This window comes from Penicillium subrubescens, assembly GCF_028828155.1.
Source record: "Penicillium subrubescens strain IBT 31985 chromosome Unknown utg000010l_segment0_segment0, whole genome shotgun sequence".
In the NCBI taxonomy this organism is placed as follows: domain Eukaryota; kingdom Fungi; phylum Ascomycota; class Eurotiomycetes; order Eurotiales; family Aspergillaceae; genus Penicillium; species Penicillium subrubescens.
The window spans coordinates 1,859,497-1,880,890 of NW_026643160.1; the positions used below are offsets into that span (position 1 = coordinate 1,859,497).

The following is a 21,394-nucleotide window of genomic DNA, read 5'->3' on the forward strand; positions in this document are numbered from 1 at the left end:
GCCCGAGAGACACCCGTGCACTATGAAGCCCCACGTTGCGAAATACACCCAATACCGATTCTATGACCTATGGATTGACAAGGCCATCATTCGGCCTGACGGCCCGGAACGCGGCCGAGATGGGTTCGCGCAAAAGCGTCTCAGGATTCCTTCGCGGGGAAAAATGGATGTCTTTTGGACTAACGAGATGGACTCTATCTTTCTCAACAATGACCCTAAGTTCATAATCATGCCGACGTCCCCCGATGACCGTCAACCAAGAGCCGAAGCCGAAGCTAAATTAGAACAAGGGCCGTTTAATGGTACCTACCCTTGACCTTCCTTATGTCATTGGCCAGTCTCATGTTTCATTCATCTCCCACTGAATTAAGCGTTGCTTCCATGATTGGTCCCCGCGTTATTCAGAGCTACGCGATGTTTCCCCGAATTGAAATTGTTCATAAAGCTTACAGCACGTGGACAAGAATTACAGGATTATATACACTAAGTGTTCCATCAATATACCTACTGCGCCACATAGTACAGGCTGGGGCCCGTTCCATATAGGTACTTTTATTTATGGGCCAGTTCCTAAAATACGCTCTGCCTTGCGCCACACATGTGCACTGAATAAACCGGCATTCTTACTGCATTACACGTCTCTCTGACGTCAACGCTCAAGGTGGACGGCATGGAAATGCTCTCCAAGCTGCCTCTGAAGGAGGTCACTATGATATCGTGCAGCTACTGCTAGAGGAAGGAGTCGATGCCAACGCTCAAGGTCGACGGTATGGAGATGCTCTCCAAGCTGCCTCTGAACGAGGTTACTGTGATATCGTACAGGTACTGCTAGAGGAAGGAGTCGATGTCAACGCCCAAGGTGGACGGTGTGGAAATGCCCTCCAAGCTGCCTCTTTTCGAGGACACAGTGAGATGGTACAACTGCTGCTAAACGAAGGAGCTGACATCAACGCCCAAGGTGGATGGTATGGAAGTGCCCTCCAAGCTGCCTCTGAACGAGGTTACTGTGATATCGTGCAACTACTGCTAGAGAAAGGAGCCGACGTCAACACCCAGGGCGGAGAGTATGGAAATGCCCTCCAAGCTGCCTCTTACAAAGGACACGAAAGGATCGTGCAGCTACTGCTAGAGCATAGAGCCGATGTCAACGCCCAAGGTGGACGGTATGGAAATGCACTCCAAGCCGCCTCGTACGACGGACACGAAAGGATCGTGCAGCTACTGCTAGAGCAAGGAGCCGACGTCAACGCCCAAGGTGGACGCTGTGGAAATGCTCTCCAAGCTGCCTCCTACGAAGGATACGATGATATTGTGCAGCTACTGCTAGAGCATGGAGCAGACGTCAACGCCCAAGGCGGAGAGTATGGAAATGCACTCCAGGCTGCCTCTTACAAAGGACACGAAAGGATCGTGCAGCTACTGCTAGAGCAAGGAGCCGACGTCAATGCCCAAGGTGGAGAGTATGGAAATGCCCTCCTAGCTAGCTCTTATGGAGGACATGATAAGATCGTGCAGCTACTGCTAGAGCATAGAGCCAATGTCAACGCCCAAGGTAGGGAGTATGGAAATACTCTCCAAGCTGCCTGCTATGAAGGACACAAGAAGATCGTTCAGTTACTGCTAGAGAAAGGAGCCGATGTCAACGCCCGATGTGGATTGTCTGGAAATGCCCTCCAAGCTGCCTGTTACGAAGGAGACGATGAGATCGTGCACTTACTGCTCGAGAAAGGAGCCGATGTCAACGCCCGAGGCGGAGAGTACGGAAACGCCCTCCATGCTGCCTCTGAACGAGGGCACTCTGATATCGTGCAGTTACTACTAGAGAAAGGAGCCGATGTCAACGCTCAAGGTGGATGGTCCGGACATGCCCTCCAAGCTGCTTGTTATGAAGGACACGATGGGATCGTTCAGTTACTGCTAGAGAGCGGAGCTGATGTCAATGCCCAAGGTGGAGCGTATGGAAATGCTCTCCAAGCTGGCTCTTATGGAGGACATGATGAGATCGTGCAGTTACTGCTAGAGGAAGGAGCCGATGTCAACGCCCGATGTGGATTGTCTGGAAATGCTCTCCAATCTGCCTCTTCCGGCGGAGACGATGATATTGTTCACCTGCTGCTAGAGAAAGGAGCCGATGTCAACGCCCGAGGCGGAGAGTACGGAAACGCCCTCCAAGCTGCCTCTGAACGAGGGCACTCTGATACCGTGCAGTTACTGCTAGAGAAAGGAGCCGATGTCAATGCTCAAGGTGGATATTATGGAAATGCCCTCCAAGCCGCCTCTTACGAAGGAAACGATGAGATCGTCCAGTTGCTTCTGGAGAAAGGAGCCGATGTCAACACCCAAGGTGGAGAGTATGGGAATGCTCTCCAAGCGGCCTCTTATGGAGGACATGATGAGATTGTGCAATTGCTGCTAGAGAAAGGAGCCGACATCAACGCCCAAGGTGGATGGTATGGAAGTGCTCTCCAAGCTGCCTCTTCTGGAGGGGTCGATGATATCGTGCAGCTACTGCTAGAGAAAGGAGCCGATGTCAACGTCCAAGGTGGACGGTATGGAAATGCCCTCCAAGCTGCCTCTGAACGAGGGCACTATGAAATCGTCCAGCTACTGTTAGAGCGCGGAGCCGATGTCAATATCCAGGGTGGTTACTACGGAAATGCGCTACAGGCGGCGTGTTCTGAAGGACACGGCGAGATTGTGCGAATGCTGCTGGAGTCTGGAGCTGACGTCATCGCCCAAGGTGGAGAGTACGGGAATGCGCTCCAGGCTGCTTGTTCTGAAACACACGACAAGGTTGCACAAATGCTGAGAGACCATGGAGCCGATGCGGACGCTCAGGATGGCTTTTACGCGAATGCCCTTCAGGCTTCTTGAAGGGAACGGCAGCGGCAATACTCTGTACATTCTTCAAGCAGACTTCGCTTCATAGTCTGCCTACACCATATATTCTATGGGAATTGGTCAGCCACGGCCCAGACAATCCAGATTCTTTTTGAACTCTTTATACGATTTCCTACGCACACCATGTGTACCAATTATACAAAGCGGACTACCATCCTATACTACTACCCGTTCTCCCATTTCTTATTTTCGTCCCATCTAGGCGTTTGTGGCGTGAGAAAATATGTATTTACCGCTGCAGTTTCTAGTCAACATCTTGAACCTGATAATTTCTCCTCTTCATCACGACCAAATATTGACTTCGCAGCGTCTGCAGGTGTGTGTATGCATGATCACTTTTTAGTTGTCGTATAGTCGATAATCCTCAAATACGGAGGCATCCGTCGAACCCCAGTGGATGCTGACAGTCCAGCGAAACTTTGTATGGCAGCCACTCGTACTCTGCTCTTGGCGTTGACATTTCCCATCAAATTTCTCTCTCAGTGCTGTAATCCCATGGTGATCGCGAGCGTTGATGTCGACGCGAGATTCCGCCAAGAGCAACTTCACATGGTCATCATGCCCGTTACAGGCCGCCCACATCAAAGGTGTCCAGCCCGCATTCATTGTCGACTCAGTTAACACCGACATCGTCGCGATCGATCAAAGACTCGAAGACTTCGTAATGGCCATCCCATGATGCACAGTGCAGAGGCACCGTGCCGATAAAGCTTGCTTGCGATGGAGGTGGAAGATTGTTCAGGACTACCGCGCCTATGTGATCCCACGGCAGTAGGTATATTTGGACTGGCGCTTAAGAAACCGTCTTATACCGTCTTGGTGTATTGCATCAGGAGCTTACTTATTCCAAGTCTATAGATTTTCTTTGTAGCTCGTTCTTGGCAGCAGCAAAATCGAAAAGCGCTCGTCAAGTTTGTGTCAGCAGGCTTCAATGCCACTGGGACTCTAATGACTATCTTGCTATCCTCCCTGAGACGCACTAAGTCTTATATGGTAAAGTGGACAGTTAGGGATGTGTATAAAGCACGCTTCTATTCAGGGATTACTTTAGACATCGTCAATATTACTCCATGTATGTCATCGCTCCTCCTAGATGCTATCCCCTCATCTCAAAAGTTTGAAGGATATATAGGTCCAACGCCCACATTTACGAGTAGTGGTACTGTGCTACAGCATTAGTTGGATGGTCTATTCTAGAGTTCAAGGCCTGACAGCAAAATTTGGAGTCATTCCTGTCGCGGCAGCTTCCTGTTGGTGGTTGTTTTGTTCTGGCTAGCTTTTGTCCCTTATTCTCTCTCGTGCCTCGACCTGCCTGTACCGACCAAGCTGCCTTGAGCTTCTCCACTTTATTAGTTAAGTTATGTTAAACATGAATACACTAAACGTGAATCCAAGGGGACATTCCCCCAATGGCGACTCGCTTTTTCTCCTTCAGATCGAGGATTTCATTTTGAGCTTTCTTCAGCTCTTCATCTCTAGCGTGGATTTGCACATGCTGATGATCGATTTCTTCAAATATGACAGACGTGGCTTTGGTTTCAGGACTTGACACCAGCACAGCAAACTGCTTAAAGAAGCTCCGAAGGCCATCGCTATTAAAAGTAGAAGACTTTTGAGCATTAGAAGACATTATGAGAAGGCTGTGTTGTGTTCTGAATAGTCAAAAGACTGTCAGTATGAAGAAGAAATATTTCTTGATCTGTTAAGGAAATAGCAAGGAAGTTCGAATCAAAGTGGCTAGCCCTAGCTACCTAGATATGCCTATGGGCTACAGGGAATAAATATGTCTCTTTATCCTCAGGAGGTCGCAAACCAACCTGTGTTGAGAATGCTATCCTGGATAGGCTAGATAGACTATCTGAATCTGAGCCCGCCGAAGTGTCCGAAACGACACCTATACTAACAGGAAACAAGTGGGCATCAATATCCTGATCTGGTCTCTGGCACATAACTTCGATATGCGCGCTGCTGGATCCCCAGGTTGGGAATTCGGCTGGCACGTTCTCATGCCCCCGCACCAAGGAGTTAATAAGTAGACCCAAAATCATGATGACTCCACAAGCGGTTGCCAAGACCATTCCAAGCGGTGAGTAACCAACAGCTGAGCCATTAAAGGATGGAAAATGCACCAGTTCGCCTGCAGTGTCGAAGCCGATGGTCTGAACCACAAAGAGGCTTTGAGACACGAGCCAATGCAAGACAATCATGATAATCATCAGTGTAATTGAGTAGGTCAATGGTAGTGAGAGTATGTAGGACGATCGTTGCATGCCACTGGGCAAGGACACACGTAGTGGCTTCTTCCCATCTGGTCTCAGAAAGCGTACCCACTGGTCGGCGACAAGCTGGCGTGTCAAGATATTGTTGTAAAGAAGGTAGAGGAAACTGACGAGAAGCTGGACAATGTTGGCAAGGAACACGCATGTGATTAGACTGTAGTCTCCCTTCTCGCTGTTCATCCCGAGGAAGCCAGCATTGACGCCAAAGCCTTGTTTGGCGATGGTTAGCGGAGTTAAGTCAACGCCTCGTGCCTTCCATGATACCACCGCTTGGATGAGAACTACCAAAGGGGCGAGTATTCCGATGATGAATCTAGCGTTACCAAAGTCAGCTTAGGCTCTTTAATACAGTGTCGAAGGTATCCTATAGCACTCACAATAACAGTGATACTGCCCACACCTTCTTGCTCACACTCTTGAACCACGAAATCCGATGCCGAGGGTTCCAGACTTGTGGGTAAACGGACACAGACCGGTGGTTTGATAGATCGCTGCGATGCTCTAGATATTCCGCAACGGCATCACCCATCAAAACCATAGTTCTTTCCACTTTGGATCGTCCTGAGGTCGAGCGAGATGCCAACCAGACCACGGAGATGAGAAAGCATTGTATCAATGTGCACACGCTCACGACAGCGAGTACTTGCACTCCATAGTGCAAGCCGCATTGTTGACTAATGTCGCTCTGAGCACCGACTATGCAGTAATCGACCTGGACCCTGAACGGCCAACCCGGATCCTTGTGTTGTGTCCATGCAAAAACCGTCCAATCATCTACCAGTGTGTTTGCCCACTCGCTAGTACACAACAAAGTCATCTCGTCTCGGTTATAAGCTTCGCAGATCCACCAGGGTGCTCGGCTCCACACATCCCAACCGGTATTCCAGCCGTGGAGGAGAGTGTTGTTGTTATTTTGAGCGGATGTGATATTGGCGGCGACAATAACCAGTGAACCTTTGGAAGTGAGCGGATCGATGTAGGCATCTATGCAACCTTGCTTGTCCAGTCGCGTGAAGTTGTCCATTTCAGCGTACAGAGCATGCACTGAGGCCCAGTTCTTACCGTTAAGAACCGCTGGCAAAGGGTCTAGAGACCAGTCTCTACCTGCCTCTCTGAAGTCACTTGTAAGAATGGCTCGGGCATAGCTAACAACGGGTGTCGAAGTGAAGATGACAGAGTTCCAACTGGAAGTGAACACGCGCCCAAGGTCAGCGGTCTTCATTGACCCAACGTCACAAAGCAGAACTCACAACAAATGCAAGCATACTGAAAGTACCCCCAATCCAAGCCACTGAAGAATGCGGCCCCTTGTTATGTATTTCAGGTTTCGCAGACTCGGTACTCCAATGTCTAGCGAGACTCCACGAGTATGTGCGGCATCCATTTCCCGTCGGGATGGAGCCACCAAGATCTGCATGCAATAGCTCCCGGCACCCAGAAAAAGAGATGATAGGATATTGAGAAAGACGTGTGCAGAACTATCGATTGTTCGAATGTCGGTGCAGTCACCTATGCGCAAGGTCCCCACACCCAGTGAGTCTGGAGGGAAAAGAACAGAGAAACAAACAAGCACAACTATGTTGGTGATACTGACAGCGACTGCCGTGATCAACTGGTTTCGGACCATTTTCGCTCTTTTTGATGCCTCGTTCTTCCGTGTTTTGGACCGCGGTGATGCCTCGTCAAGCTCGGGAATGTATTGACCAAGCATTGCTTTGTTGGCGAATTTGTAGCAAAGCGGGCTCGAACCCTTGGTAGACTCATTGGTATGGGGCCCTTCATCTTCGCCTGGGTTTATTGTACTGATGGATTCTCTTTGCTCTTGGGTTGCTGCTAGATTTACCAGCCTTGGGTCGGTATCATGGTAAATGTGCTCGTTGGGAGGCTCAAGGAGCGCGTCCTCCTCGTGTGCTGGCTCGCGTGCTCGCAGCCCAATGGCCGAAATATTGCTACTATAATATCGGCCGGCGTTCATCGTGTCATCCTCTTTAGGGGGGTGGGGGAGGGGCGCGCTTTCAAAGTCGAAGTCAGCGGCATGTACTTGAGGATTATATACCCCAAGTATTCCATCAATATACCCACTGTGCTACATAGTACAGGCTAGGGCCCGTTCCATATGGGTACTTCTATTTATGGGCCAGTTCCTAAAGTACGCTCTGCCTTGCGCCACACATGTGCACTGAATAGACCAGCATTCTTACTGCATCACACGTCTCTCTCCGGCCTTGGGCAGCTGAGGCGCTCGAAGGCAACCAGAATATCATACGGTGGTGTATTAGCTTGCCTCGTTGTTCCTGTGCCAAGACCTACTGGGTGTAAAAAGAAAGCCACAACATTTTGATCGGCGCAGCTTATACCCAGTCCAAGCAAGCGTGTTTGCTTATGCAGTTAGCTTTAAATGCGTTCGGCGAGACCAGGTGTAGAAAAAGCAAATTATACCTTGGTGCTCGACTGCAAAGTGGCCACATTTGAAGACGTTGGAACAGTGTGACTGGATATGCCCCGGCTTTTGGTATTTCCTGCAAAGCTTCGTCCGGCCTTCGCGGCAAAAGCGCCACGTATTGTGGATTTACTTCTCCTATACCACACCGGTGATGATAGCACGGTTGACCACGACTGGGCTGGCGAATTCGATCAGGATCGAGCCCTCAGCCCGAACATCCGGTCGCGTCACTCAGCCAATATACAGTACTAGATCCTGGCACCTTCGCCCTTATTGTTCTGTCTGAGCAGTTCGGTTGAGAAGTCGGCCATCGTTTTCAGTGTAAGATTCATGGACTTTACGGGGATGTAATATACCATGACTCCCCAGGACGGCTCCGAGATTACCGAGCCAGGCCCGAATGCCCCTATTCAAAGTATCTCGGCCCCCGCGGCACTGTTAGCAATCATCACCACGTTGTCTATAGTAGTTTCGGAGCTACTTCTGAATAGTTTCCTGCGACGATATATAGTACTAATAATCTTGGTAAAGTTCTGTTGAATATTTAAGACTAGCTCGTTCAAAAGCCATCGCATAGGATGTAATCCTTAATGTCCAATCTGGTCTTCCATCAATATGCTTCCCTACAACTTTCGCAAAAACTCTAGAGTCCTTTGCCTGTCTTCACCACCGAGCAATTCATCCTCAACCTATTCACGTGCACATCTTTCTGCATACAAAGCGGCGTCACACCATGTTGATAAAGACACGAGACAGAGCTGTCACGCAAGAAGACTATGAGGTCAGTGGCAGTCTAACTGCAGCATGATTATGTGTTTCCAAAGAGGGTTCCAGAAAAGGATCTTTAAGAGCAAAGCGGTGGAATTTGATTTCGAGCTGCCCTATACTAGCGTGTTAGGGAATGCCTTCAGAGCGGGCTTACACACTTTAGCGGCCGAACGAAATTAGGGTTCATTCTGAGGCCATGTAAAGGGATAAATGCAGCATACCAGGCCAATGTAGGATGTTCTCAAATCACAATTCTTAATATGGTCGCGCGACAGACGGTGAGTCTCACCCAGTCTCACCCGCTCTCACCCCTCATTTCACCCTGTCTATTGTGCACTCACCCTCGCTCACACCACTTGTCCCGTGACCGCCGCACTGACCCTCTTAGTTGAACTCTTATTATTATTATTTGGTCGCCTTGTGCATTCTAAAAAAAACCAGTCTCCAGTCTTGGCACTTACACACAGCCACCACACGAGATGCAGGTTCGATAGAACCAAAGCGGCTGTTTGTCTAGCTTCATCTTTTTTTTTACTCGTTGGATTCGGTGCCCTTGCTGCCCTATCCTTCCAGTCCCTTCAGTGCGTTCAAAATGAGCGGTCTGAAACACAAACCATTCTATTCTGTATCTGTACCTGAACGCCCTGCACCCCGTTGAAGCGCGGACGTGTCCATATATTGATTCAGCATAAAGGCGACTCCGTCGTGACTATCGGTGCTCTTATCACTATTCTATCTCTTGGATTTGATCCTTTTGTCGAGCAAATTCCGACATACCCTATCAAGGGGTTATATGGAGAAGACCATGAGCGTTCGAACTTCGAGCGCGTCGGGAAGCCAAATATAGAACGCAACTGGTATAGTGTCACCTGCTACTATTCTTGCCTATTTATGGGGTCCAATCTTCAAATACCAACATGGCCGATCGACAAGGGCCTGGAGAAGGTGATCCGAGGGTGTGCAGATGGTGTGCAGAGGGTGTGCAGTGGGTGAGGCTGTGAGTAGCAGTGAGAGGAGCTGGGATGCGGTCGGCGAATCACCCACGATGATTATACCTCAAAAGACAAAGCAAAGAGCAAAAAAAGTGGATCTCAAGACTTGAAGGGATTAGCCGCCCGGTCTCAGCCTTTGCATACAACCTGTTGCAGAGATCCTCTGATTGGGACAACACATCTTGTGCCAGAGGCTGCGCGGCACCTGAGCTTCTGCACCTCAGCAAGTCTGTACCACAAAAGATGAGGCTGATATAACAAGAAGAGTCAGCATGACTCGATCACTAAGGTTAGGTCACGTATAAGAAAGGACCCTAGGCATACTCAGGGGTAACCCATGGCTATTCACTTTCTACCGAAATGGAGAGCACCGAAATCCCTTCACCTCATGACCCAACACCGCAAAGTCAAGAAGACCTCTGTCATCATGGGGAAGAAAACGATACAAGGCAATCGCTTCAAATAGAAGAGACTCCACCGGCCGATGAGACGGACGCTGCGTACCAGCGACCCGATGCGACAAACACTCGGATTTCATTTCAGGAAGAAGAGGAAAAGTTCATACCGCTGGAAGAGACTCCTTCAGGTTATCCGGAGCTAGACTGGAAACCACTCGTCCTACAAAACTGGTGTCTTTTTTTGGCCACCGCTTTTTTTGGGGCATGCATGACCGGACTGGTAATTATCGTCTGTTTAAACAATATCGCACCCGAAATGCTGCACGTTGCCCAGACCTCTAGCCGGCTCGCCTTTCGCTACGTGCCCGCAGCCGCAGGCACCGTCACGACAGTGTGGTGGGGGTCCGTGGCTCGATCCTACCTCCGCCTCATCCCATACATCACCATGGCATCTGCATCGACTGGCCTTAGTGGCCGAGCGCCGCAAGGCCTACTCACCTTGCGCTCTGTGAGCAATCTATTGGCTTTTTTCCCAACACCAGCCGCTTTGGCCCGTCTCATCAAGGAACGCCATATCCTCACCATGGTCACTTTCTCAACGTCGTTTCTGGTGATCCCTTTTCTCACGCCGCTGAAAAACGCCCTGTTCCAAACCACGCAAGACCCCGCGGGATGGTCAATCACCGTTTCAAATAAAGTCGCCTATATTGCTATCACGGTATACAGTCTGCTAATGGGAACCACCATCAGCATACTGGTGCGGCTGTGGTCGGTGCGCACAGGTTTGAAGTGGGAGGCTAGCTCAATTGCCTCTCAATTGGCGCTCGTGCAGGGTTCCAACATTTACGAACCTTTCTATGGACTGGAATTTGAGGACCCTAGTCACCTCTACAGAATTGCGGGATCCTGGCATGTGGAGTATGGCGTGCTGCGTCTCGGCTACTGGATGGTTCTCCGCAACGGAGAAGAGACGATATGGCATGGTGTCAGATTCTACAAACCAGAAGGTGCAATCACTCAGATGATCATTAATGGTAGAAAGATGCTGATAAGATCTTCAGTCGTTGAACAACCTCCAACTCCACGAGACGAAGCTGAAACCCCAACCTTGGAACAGCGAGGGACACACGAGGAAGGAGGAAGTGCATCACCATTTCTGGGGGACTACAATGTCACGTTCTCCCGTAACATCGATGGTCAGAGTACAGATCTGGACAAATAATGAATAATTTTGAACTCACAATATACAGAAGCGCCACTTCACGCCGATGGATACTACGTTGACCACCCAGAGCGCTTTCGCTATAGAACCGTCTACTTAAATCACATCGATAGTGTACTGGCATTGATACTCGCCATTGGGTTGGCTTTTGTCGTCATCTGTATTTTCGGCATGTCTCGAGGCATCATTCAAGATGGGTTTACTTTCACACCCCCAGCCCCCATGGCCGGCATTGCACTGGTGCGAGAAATCCTCTTCGCCTTCCTGCCTTCCGTACTTTTCAGTTTATTCTCCATGGAAATGTATGCCTCGTCCTATTTCTACCGCTGCCTACAACCTATAGCCAGCATGGAGACCCCTGTCCCAGCCGAGGAGAGCGTGTTACTCGACTATATTGGTCCAAACGCAGCCAGTGTCACCCTAACAGCCACACTGAACAAACATTGGCGCGTGGCATGGTTTACCCTTCTCGCCACCCTATCCAGCCTTCCGCCGATCCTCATCGCAGGCACATTTACAGCCAAGGAAGCGCCCGGTGGCTGGCATATGACCGTCGCCCCAGCCAGCTTTTACACGCTATTTGCCGTGCTGGTCGTCTACTGCATCTCCCTCGTTTTCTCTAGACCGCCACCGGAGTATCGCACCCTCATCATTATCCCCACTCTAGCGGAGCTCTTGACCCTCTGCTATGATAGTCATATAATGAACAGCAACGAGTTCTATGCCCAGGACCCGTCGGACCGTGAAATCCACCTTGTCTCGAAAGTGCATCTTGCGAAGCGCAAATATCATTTCGGCCTCTATTTGGGCCGAGATGGGAGACGGCATCTGGGGTTTGATGCAACGAGTGAAAAGGCGATCGAGAATGGTGTGTCCCCGGTATATGGGATTCGGCCTGGGAGGGCTATATACCTTTCAGGCAAGCCAATCTGGTTTCGATATCCGAATGTGTCATATTCAGATGGAGAATAGATCCTCTGACTTGTGGGCTCTGTTTTGGGTTCCCCTGTAATATATTTCATTAGAATATACGGCCACTACGCTTTGCAATACATCACTGCAGGTATATGTCACTATATTTTAGGAATGGAAAATATAGGAAATTAGTCATATTCATGGTATATTCAACTTGTTATCACACCGGTTCTCGCCCAGTCTTTATAACTGAGGCTTCTATCATGAAGCTGCCCAGGCAAAGGCGAGGTGGCATAGGGAAATACATAAAAATCTTAAATATGAACACCCTCGCTAAGATACCATGGGCGCTTGCAATCTGTCTGGTTCTGGTCGATCTCTCAATCGCCCAGTTACTGCTCGGAGAGCACCGTACCACAAAAGGTGACTTTTTGATAGACCTCTTCTGGGTCATGTAATAGTTTCTCTACAATATAAATCAACGTAAACGTGTTGTATGTTACTGAGAGACGGGTGCTGAAAATTCATAGAAAGATACAGTAAGATGAATATTTTCTATTCCGCATTCGCCAGAAAGTGAAAATCCTTTTCAGAGACATACGGATGCCCGCCCTGTATGATTTCATCAAACCGGCGACCGATTCGAGTATAGTTTTGTCCAAAGCGACCGAGTTCTTTCAATCTGATCGACACCCAATCTTGGTATATTCGGTCTGATGTTGCAATGCCAGCTAGGAATAAAGGCCATGTAATGCGAACAATCAGGTGCGGCCTGGAGCGATGTAGCTTTAGGCTCAACTCGAGAACCAGCGATACTGCGGAAGAAAGAGGTATCAGTTTGGTGTGGACCTGAGTTCCCGGATGTTTGTTGATGATGTCCTGGAAACAAAGGTGGAAGAGGACAATGGTGCTGTAGAATGTAATTGCAGCCCAGTGGCTTGTCTCCAAAACCCGGCGAACTTCACCAATATCGCAGGACTGAGAAGATCTGACGGTTGTAAGGACGGTGTCATATTCCTGTCACTGGTTAGATGCTGAAGAAGAAAGGTGTGTGGGCCCGGTGGTGACCTACCAGCGCGATGACGTTGATCTCATTGATGATTTTCTGGTAGGGGGATACTTCGTCCACTGTTGTCTCAGTAGGTGCGCCTCGCTTGAATTGTTCAGTGATCTTGAATTGCATGACATGACTCCGATGGTAAAGGGTCAGTGCCGGAAGATTCTCCATGTCATCCAATCGGGCAGACATTGGGTATGTCTCGCCCCAGAATCGAGAAGGTGACTGTCTACTAATTCGATATAGTTCTGCCAGTGTCAAGGGTATTGTTTCATCGGTGTCGTTGCCCAGGAAAAAGTGAAATATATCCGAGTCCAGACGCCCAGTCGTAGGCCCGAAAAATAATGCTGCTGGGGTGAAGAAATATAACGTCCAGAGGAGAAAGAGAGGTACTGAGGTACATCCAAGCCCCTCGGCAGAATCTGGCTGTGAAATAAGTGGACCAGAGCTGGCTTCAGCAGCTTGTTCACCGGTGGCTGGCGATATAAGATCCGCTGGTGGACGGACAGAAGAGGTCCCATTATGGAAGGTGAGGGCAGGAGATGACTTCTGCAGGGGTCCAGAGTGTTCGTAGTGCTGCTGAGCGCGGCCCCTGAGAAATGGGACAACATGATTGTGAAGGAGGCTCTCAATGCCTCTGATATGGATGTTGATCGCCGCAGCACCGCTTCCAAAGCGATTCTCGTAGTCGATCATCAACCACAAAGTAATGAAAATAGCCTCGATTTTCTGTGGCGATTTGACACCGGATCTCAGGGCTTGACGAAGGCTTGATAATGCTCGACCGTAATGCATCCGCCCGTCGAGCTCACAGGATTCATTATTAGCCCCGGAACCTGAGTTCAAACTGCTGATAGAAAGCGCCTCCTGATCATAAAGTCGTGATCGATGTACCTCCCTTGCAGTACTCGCCAGCATCATACTCATGACCATAGGCTCATTGACGGCGATTCGGTGGTACGCGTACGAGATCGTAGACCATGGCCAATGCTTGCCGAGGACGATGACGAGGGTTGAATTTTGGAGGTAACTGAGACAATCTCGGTCAAAGGCAGATAGAGTCAAAGAGTTTGCCGCTTGTAGGACTTGATTACGGTCCCCATTTCCTATTCTATGCAACGGAAGAAGTGGCGCTTGGCAGGAATTGACAGATTGCTGCGGGGGAAGTCGTTTTCGACCAGCTTTGTCGGACCGGCCAGCATCACGCGGGGATGGTTTCTCGGGGTTGATTCTCAAAGTCGAGGATGATGCAGGAGAGGAAGTCTTGCGCGGAATAGGTCCGCCTTTCCACTCGCATTTGATGCGTGCTGCTGTGCATCGTCGGCACTGAGGCTCCTGGCCTTCGACTGGATGCTTCTCCTCGTCGCATTTCACTTTACGGATGCGACATGTTCGGCACCCTAGCCAAATCTATCAGCTATACCCTTCGCTAAAGGACAATCTCCAAGGTTAATCAAGGGATAAGCGGCGTGTGGATCCCTACCGGTCTTGGAACGTGTCTTGCCCTGCGTATGCATCTTCTGGGTACCGACCATGACAGCCGTCCGGACCCCATCTGGTGCTAGAGGATCTTTATGGGTCCGTTCAGCAATATCGGGTATGCAGCTCAGTAGTCTGGGGTAATTCTGTTGCGCGAGCTTAGGCGAGCCTATCGCCAAAGTGGAGGGTGACTGGCACTTTCAGGAGATGTCGAAGGAGAAATGGTCCAGTAGAGGCCAGGGAAGTGCTGTGCCTTATCTGCCGAGTGGAGGCAACCAGACTTGAAAATTAACGACGATAAGAAAGAGAGTTGCCGAACCAACGCTGCCGATTGGCTGTGTCGGCTACGGATCGCTAACCATATCAAGAAAGGCGAAGCGTTGCCGTTGCCGAGTGGAACTGGACTGCCAAGCGGGGAAATGGTGAGCTCAAAGATACCAAATTATGTAAAGTCAAACGCGAGACCCTGATAAGTCCAGCATTTCCTTCCTATAAAATTATACGCCGCAATCTTATCATTGCGCGTACCTCTCATCCCTGTCAACTTTGATCAAAGTACGCAAAATGCATGTTCCCGAGGCGCAACGACCCTTCCTGGAGAGTGTTCAGGAAGCACTTCGACGTTACGATGAGCAGCTGAAAGATATCAACCACAAGGTATGCAGTCCAGTAGGAAGTAGACTTACCTGACAGTTAACCTCGTTTAGATTTGGTCGAATCCTGAACTTGCCTACCAAGAATACCAGGCTCACGATCACGTCTGTGAGCTCTTCAACAGCCTCAAATCGAGTGGCTATCAAGTCCGTCCCAAGGCATACGGTCTCGAGACGGCTCTTGAGATTGAGTTTACTCACGGAAGTGGCGGACGTGTTGTTGTGTACAATGCGGAATATGGTAGGGAGCTTTGGACCAACATCCCAAACAGGCCAATATATATTGACACAAGTTAGATGCCCTCCCTGGCATTGGTCATGCCTGCGGCCATAACTTGATTGCAACAAGCTCTATCGCAGCTTTTATTGCAACATGCGAGGCGATGAAGGCACAGGCACAGTCTTCCGGCATCTCGGGATTCACCGTCCGTCTTCTGGGTACTCCAGCTGAAGAATCTGGCGGTGGTAAAGTGAAATTGATCGAGGCCGGAGCCTACAAGGACGTAGACGCTTGCCTGATGGTGCACCCAGTTCCAATGTCACCTAATCGCCCTGACGTGCATGGTGTTGCGACCGTCGTTGAAGGAGGATATTTGGCCAACGACAAAGTCAAAGTTACATATACTGGAAAACCGTCGCACGCAGCAGCGGCGCCCTGGGAAGGAATCAACGCCCTTGATGCGGTGGTCTCAGCATACGTGAACATTTCTCTTCTCCGACAACAGATCTTGCCATCTCAAAAGATCCACGGTGTCATTGTTAATGGAGGTGCTCGCCCGAACATCATCCCGATGTCCGCATCTGTGGATTACTACATTCGTTCTCCAACGAAGAAAACCCTGAAGCCTTTGACGGAGAAGGTGATGCAATGCTTTGAGGCTGCAGCCACTGCGACAGGCTGCAAAGTGGAATATGAATGGTATGAACTCCACACATCATCAGCAACTATCATTCGTCTAATAGAAATTTTAAGGGGCGTTGGGTATGATGACCTGAAGGCCAATATGCCCATTTGTGAGAGCTATGTCTCAGCAATGCGGGCAATGGGTCACCACACTCTGCTTGATAACTCTGAGCAGAAGGGCGCACTCGCGGGGGGTTCAACTGATATGGGTTCGTCAACCCCCTTCCCCCGGGTTTCTGATTTACCGCGGCTAACAGCACATTAGGCAATGTATCGTATGTCGTACCTGGCTTCCATGGCGTTTTCTGTATCCCAGCCAAGGGCGTCAACCATACCCCCGAGTTCACAAGTGGGGCGGGCTCCCCGGAGGGATTTGAAAGGGCTATCGCCTGTGCTGCTGGAATGGCCGTTGTCGGATGCCAGGTGCTGGTTGATGACAAATTTGCCGAGGCAGTCAAGAAGGATTTCCAGCGTGAATGATAGGATAACTTACTGTAGCTGTGTAGCCGATAATCTGAGACAAATGAAATTGATAGTGCAAGTTTTCCTCCGGCCGAGGTCCTGATAATCAGATCTAAGGATCCAGACATGAGAAAAGATCCCATCAAATGGAGCCGCCTGAGCTACCTAAGACCCACCCTTGTTATCTGGGGAAACCAGCTTAAATTCTGTTAGACCCCATCAACTTATCAGAACGACTAGCCTAGACTATCTATTTCTCCCTATCTGCGTGGCCGCCATGGCTTTAAACTCGCCAAGCCACAAGTAGCCTTGCCGACCGAACCAATGATGATGGACCCGAGGAAACCAGTCATGAGCACAGACCTTTATCTAAGGATTGACTTTGCGGGGTTCTATGATTATCTTGGAAGCCAAGCAAAAGGTCACGTTGGTATGAGGAGATACCGATTGTCCAAGCTTAATGATGTATAAATAAGGCCCTGGGAGCCAGGTTCCTTGAAGAAATTAAGTCTTTCATCTTGTTCAAAACTCCATGAAATAGTTGACTGAGACAATGGCAGGAACACTCGCTAAGAAGGAATTTGGCATTTCCGGTAGAGAAATGGACCAACAAAGCGTTGACAATGGAGCGCTTGAGCAACTCCAATCCTCATCACCCCATTTCTCCTCTGCTGCAGAGAGAAGACTTGTGCGTAAGATTGACTTCACGTTCGTACCTATACCTTAGAAGCCTGCGAAATCCCATCTATACTGACACTGTTTTTTAACAGAATTCTCCCGATCATGCTCGTGGCCTATATGATGGCCTTCTTGGATAAACAGACGCTAAGCCATGCTGCGCTCATGGGGGTTCGAAAGGATCTTCACTTGATTGGAAATCAGTATAGCTGGACATCTGGAATCTTCTATTTCGGATATCTGTTTTTCTCGTGAGTCAACATTAACACTCCTCATCTGGTCACGGGTTTCTGACGTTTATGGTCCAATAGATATCCGGCCTCATTGCTCATGATCAAGTTTCCTCTGGGAAAATTTTTGGCCGTCAACTTGTTGGTCCTCTCCATAGCCCTGCCTTGAACTTTGCTAACAAATGACAGTATCTTATGGGCCATAGTTCTTGCTTGTCATGCGACTACGAAGAACTTTGCCACTATGATGGTAGCTCGGTTTTTGCTTGGATGTACTGAAGCAAGCTTATCGCCAGGGTTCACTCTAATCACCTCTCTCTGGTATCGCACATCTGAACAGCCCCTTCGTGCCGGTATCTGGTTCTGTGGAAACTCGCTTTCTCTTATTTTCGGGAACCTCATCGCAGTCGGTATTTTGCAAATTAAGAATAGCCTCAAGGCATGGCAAGTGTGTTTGATACTTCTTCAAAACCGTGAGAACTTTGCTGATTCCATTCGTAGTGGCTTTTTATCATCTTTGGGCTCGCTACTTTTCTGTGGGGCACGCTGATGCTTTTCCGACTTCCGGATTCACCTACAGATGCTAAATTCCTAACGGAAGAAGAGAGGGTGATAGCGATTGAGCGGATGAAAGCAAACCAAACCGGGTATAAAAACTCACAAATTGATCGCCGTCAGATTGTTGAAGCTTTCACAGACATTAAGACCTGGCTCCTTGCAGCCTTGATTCTTGCTTGCAATATTCCCAATGGCGGGTTCACAACTGTGAGTGACTTTACACGCCTCAGATATTTCTACAGATCAAAATCTAAGAGACCTCAGTTCAGCGGATTGGTCTTGCAAGGGTTTGGCTTCGACACTTTCCATACACTGCTACTCGGACTTCCTGGGGGTTTTATTGTGTTTGTATTCGTGTTGCTGGGGTAAGTTTATCTATAATTTCCTGCCAACGAGAATTACTCATCAATCATTGTAGGGGCATTGTTTCCTCAAGAGTACCCAACAGTCGATGCCTAGTCATGGTTGGCATGATAATGATCAGTATCCTTGGAAGCGCATTGGTCTATGCTGGGACTTCTACTGCCACACGCTATGCTGGTCTTCTTCTGATGGGCGTTTACTCCGCTAGTATGCCTGTATCATTGGCAATGATCAGTTCTAACGTGGGTGGCTTCACGAAAAAAACAACCGTCAGCGCTATCTACTTCATCATGTATTGCACTGGCAATATCGTCGGACCGCAGCTCTTTTTCGCACGTGAGGCCCCAAAATACCAGGTAAGTTCATATGTTTCAGCAATAATTCATTTTTTGCACTGAATGTTCATACTAAGTTCATTATAGAGCGGGTTCATGGCTATAATCATCTGCCTCGTCATCTGCGTCATCGTTGGACTTGCCTTGCTGTTTTATCTGCGATGGGAGAACGGTCGGCGAGATAAGAAGAGCGTGGGTGCCGTGGCTACCGGTAACGAGGAGAAGTACGGCGGAGCAACTCAGAGGGAGTTGATGGATACCACAGATTTGAAGAATGTGGAGTTCCGCTATGTGTACTAGTGTCGCGTGGAAAGGGATCAATTCTGAATATTGGATATTTTTCCATACATAGATCAGGCTCAATCCCTATATATTCTATGAATTTCTCACAACGCCACTTCCATGATAGGGCCCTGGTATACATTCCGAGCCCGTAAAACATAATACGCAATGGCGAAGATGACAACGCCAACGGTTCCTACCACGCTGAAATTCACGTTCTCGAGGCTTGGATTCATCAACGGAGGCCAGAAACTAAAGAAGATGATTATGACCATGTAAATGCAGGCATAGATGTTCACCAAAATACCTAGGAGACCCGGCATGCGGAACGGTCCCCAAACTAGTGGTGCGCCTGGAACATTGATCAAAGTTACCTCACTCTCACCATACTCGGTAATATTACCTCGACAACGGCGATAGAGAAGTAGGACTGCAACGATAAGATATGATGCATAGAGACCAGACACGGCCATTGAGGTTATATCATTCAACGCAACGGCTGAGCCGATGTTGATCAGGCCGAGAAGCCAGGCGACGGTCATGGTAAGATAGACGGAGTATGCGGGAAGGTGTTTGGAAGAGACCTTAGACAAGTTTAGTTGGTGCCAAATTAATAGCTCAGTTGCGCCTACTCACCCGACTCCACAATCGCCACCCTGGGACACCTCGATCACGCGCAAACGACCAAAATTGGCGTGATGTTGCAGTGAGCATACCAACAACTATACAAACGGCCATGATAAGATTGATCGAGACCATAGCCAAAGCCCCGGGTATAGAGTTCGTTGCTTGATAGAAAATTTCGATGTAAGGGTAGCCGGTCGGAGTGTTCAATGCATCGTCGATATTACCGAGGCAGAAAAGCATTGCTATCAACATGCCAAATCCGAGAGACCCATTGATTGCTACACTGAGCATGATAGCGCGCGGAATTACTCGTGAAGCATTGGAAACCTCTTCAGCCATCTATAATACCATTAGTCTTTGCCCAAGTGGACCTCTGGAATCTTATCACTTACATGTACCGCAGCATCTCCGCCAGAGAAAGCAAAAACACAGCCAGTCATGCCCACGAACCAGGACAGACCTTGGCTAGCAAAGTTACCTCCATTGAGGAATTCTGTGAAAACTTCTTCCTTTGTCTTGTGATCCGACAAAGTTGTCAACGGGATGAGAATACCGAAGAATCCCAGAATATGAACGACCAAGATGAGATTTTCGACTCGTGGTAAAAACCTGCCTCCGACTAAGTTTACCGCAAGCGCAAGAAGGAGACTGGCCCACATGATAAGTGTACCATGCCAGGCCTCAGGTTTGTAGTATTTGTGTGCAAGTATTGCAGCGCCTTGAATCTGTGTCCCGGAAAGGTAAGCCGTCGATGCAAACGCCGCTTGCCATCCAATGACAGCCAGCCAACCTATGGAATCTATCAATATGGAGGTAAGTGAAGACTTTTATCTGACGCTTACCGGTAATATAGCTGGTGAACTTCATCGTACTGCGTGGTGAAAGCATCGCACACCAATGATATTGGCCTCCAGACGTGGGAGCCCTAGACTAGGGTCAGCCAAGAAATGATTTTGATGTGTGGGAAAACTTACATTGAGGACAGTTCCGACAGCAGCAGGAAACAAGAGATAGTTCCTACCCAGGCGAAGATAAAAGCATATATAGCGCCCGCGGAACCGCCACTATTCTCTGTCAGCGATGAAATGTAAGGGTAACAATAAACAGCACGAACTTAGTCAAAGCAATGATAAACGTGCTATAGAATAGTTAGCTTTCAGAGGCACAAACAGCGTTGTGGTCGTTGATCATCTCACTCGAGGATTCCTTCCCATGTTCCTATAATTGTACAGCTGAAACCCAAAATGGAGAGAATACCGAAAGTTCTCTACCGAGTATAATCAGTAATTAACCATCACCTTAACTCTTAACAAGAGTCAAACGTACCTTTAACACTGGGTTTTTACCTAGCCTTTGAAGCTGGAGATTATCTCGGTCGCGAACAGAAGGACAATCCGAAGCCTCATGATCGTTGTATATTGGCGCATTCTTCAAATCATCAGACACCATTTTCGCAGATAATTTGGCTTTTACTCAATTCACAGAATGGGAGAATAAATTTCGTGGGAGAGTGAAAGAACAGAGTCGAAGAAAAAGGAAGAACAAAGAGACTGGGCGAAAAGAGGGGAATTTAGGCTAGGACCGAGCTCGCTTCTGCATGATCCCGGAACTTGTACTATTTGGCAAGTTAGCAGTTACCACTACAAAATGTACTATTGTGAAGATAACCATCTAGACTATACCTTGCTGATGACTGGTAGAGTGAGGTCAGATTGAGGGGAGAGGTTTGTGACCAGCTTGTGATGCCGTTCAGCTAGTAAGCCAAAGTTAGCATGAGTTTCCTAATCAGGAAGGTGAACCTACTGTGATGCTTATGATTTAAGGTTAAAGTAAGGGCGGTACCCCAAG

At 48.8% G+C, this 21,394-nt stretch overlaps 8 protein-coding genes across 8 annotated transcripts; 4 read left to right on the forward strand and 4 right to left on the reverse strand.

The window, feature by feature from the left end:
* Positions 1-22: 22 nt before the first annotated feature.
* Positions 23-2,874, forward strand: N7473_011841 (ankyrin repeat domain-containing protein; the record flags this gene model as incomplete). The annotated part of the gene is made up of 2 exons (XM_057157780.1): positions 23-302; positions 662-2,874. The coding sequence occupies 2 exons, from the start codon at positions 23-25 to the stop codon at positions 2,872-2,874; spliced, it is 2,493 nt and encodes an 830-aa protein (XP_057003630.1).
* A 366-nt stretch (positions 2,875-3,240) lies between these two features.
* N7473_011842 (ankyrin) lies at positions 3,241-3,531 on the reverse strand (the record flags this gene model as incomplete). The annotated part of the gene is made up of 1 exon (XM_057157781.1): positions 3,241-3,531. The coding sequence occupies one exon, from the start codon at positions 3,529-3,531 to the stop codon at positions 3,241-3,243; it is 291 nt and encodes a 96-aa protein (XP_057003631.1).
* Positions 3,532-4,279: 748 nt separating this feature from the next.
* Positions 4,280-7,155, reverse strand: N7473_011843 (uncharacterized protein; the record flags this gene model as incomplete). The annotated part of the gene is made up of 4 exons (XM_057157782.1): positions 4,280-4,510; positions 4,806-5,493; positions 5,558-6,396; positions 6,457-7,155. 4 exons carry the CDS (start codon positions 7,153-7,155, stop codon positions 4,280-4,282), a joined length of 2,457 nt encoding a protein of 818 aa, XP_057003632.1.
* Positions 7,156-9,743: 2,588 nt separating this feature from the next.
* Positions 9,744-11,975, forward strand: N7473_011844 (DUF3433 domain-containing protein; the record flags this gene model as incomplete). Its single annotated transcript, XM_057157783.1, has 3 exons — positions 9,744-10,788; positions 10,843-10,977; positions 11,032-11,975. The coding sequence occupies 3 exons, from the start codon at positions 9,744-9,746 to the stop codon at positions 11,973-11,975; spliced, it is 2,124 nt and encodes a 707-aa protein (XP_057003633.1).
* Positions 11,976-12,473: 498 nt separating this feature from the next.
* Positions 12,474-14,663, reverse strand: N7473_011845 (uncharacterized protein; the record flags this gene model as incomplete). Its single annotated transcript, XM_057157784.1, has 3 exons — positions 14,459-14,663; positions 12,991-14,375; positions 12,474-12,935 (listed from the first exon to the last, which is right to left on the reverse strand). The coding sequence occupies exons 1-3, from the start codon at positions 14,508-14,510 to the stop codon at positions 12,474-12,476; spliced, it is 1,899 nt and encodes a 632-aa protein (XP_057003634.1). The 5' UTR covers positions 14,511-14,663.
* Positions 14,664-15,018: 355 nt separating this feature from the next.
* N7473_011846 (M20 family metallopeptidase) lies at positions 15,019-16,491 on the forward strand (the record flags this gene model as incomplete). The annotated part of the gene is made up of 5 exons (XM_057157785.1): positions 15,019-15,111; positions 15,162-15,348; positions 15,405-16,026; positions 16,081-16,220; positions 16,277-16,491. The coding sequence occupies 5 exons, from the start codon at positions 15,019-15,021 to the stop codon at positions 16,489-16,491; spliced, it is 1,257 nt and encodes a 418-aa protein (XP_057003635.1).
* A 535-nt stretch (positions 16,492-17,026) lies between these two features.
* Positions 17,027-18,937, forward strand: N7473_011847 (uncharacterized protein; the record flags this gene model as incomplete). Its single annotated transcript, XM_057157786.1, has 8 exons — positions 17,027-17,181; positions 17,244-17,402; positions 17,463-17,522; positions 17,571-17,829; positions 17,883-18,146; positions 18,204-18,304; positions 18,358-18,658; positions 18,725-18,937. The coding sequence occupies 8 exons, from the start codon at positions 17,027-17,029 to the stop codon at positions 18,935-18,937; spliced, it is 1,512 nt and encodes a 503-aa protein (XP_057003636.1).
* An 86-nt stretch (positions 18,938-19,023) lies between these two features.
* N7473_011848 (uncharacterized protein) lies at positions 19,024-20,995 on the reverse strand (the record flags this gene model as incomplete). The annotated part of the gene is made up of 8 exons (XM_057157787.1): positions 19,024-19,503; positions 19,556-19,885; positions 19,939-20,336; positions 20,389-20,471; positions 20,521-20,610; positions 20,661-20,684; positions 20,743-20,813; positions 20,873-20,995. 8 exons carry the CDS (start codon positions 20,993-20,995, stop codon positions 19,024-19,026), a joined length of 1,599 nt encoding a protein of 532 aa, XP_057003637.1.
* Positions 20,996-21,394: the final 399 nt, after the last annotated feature.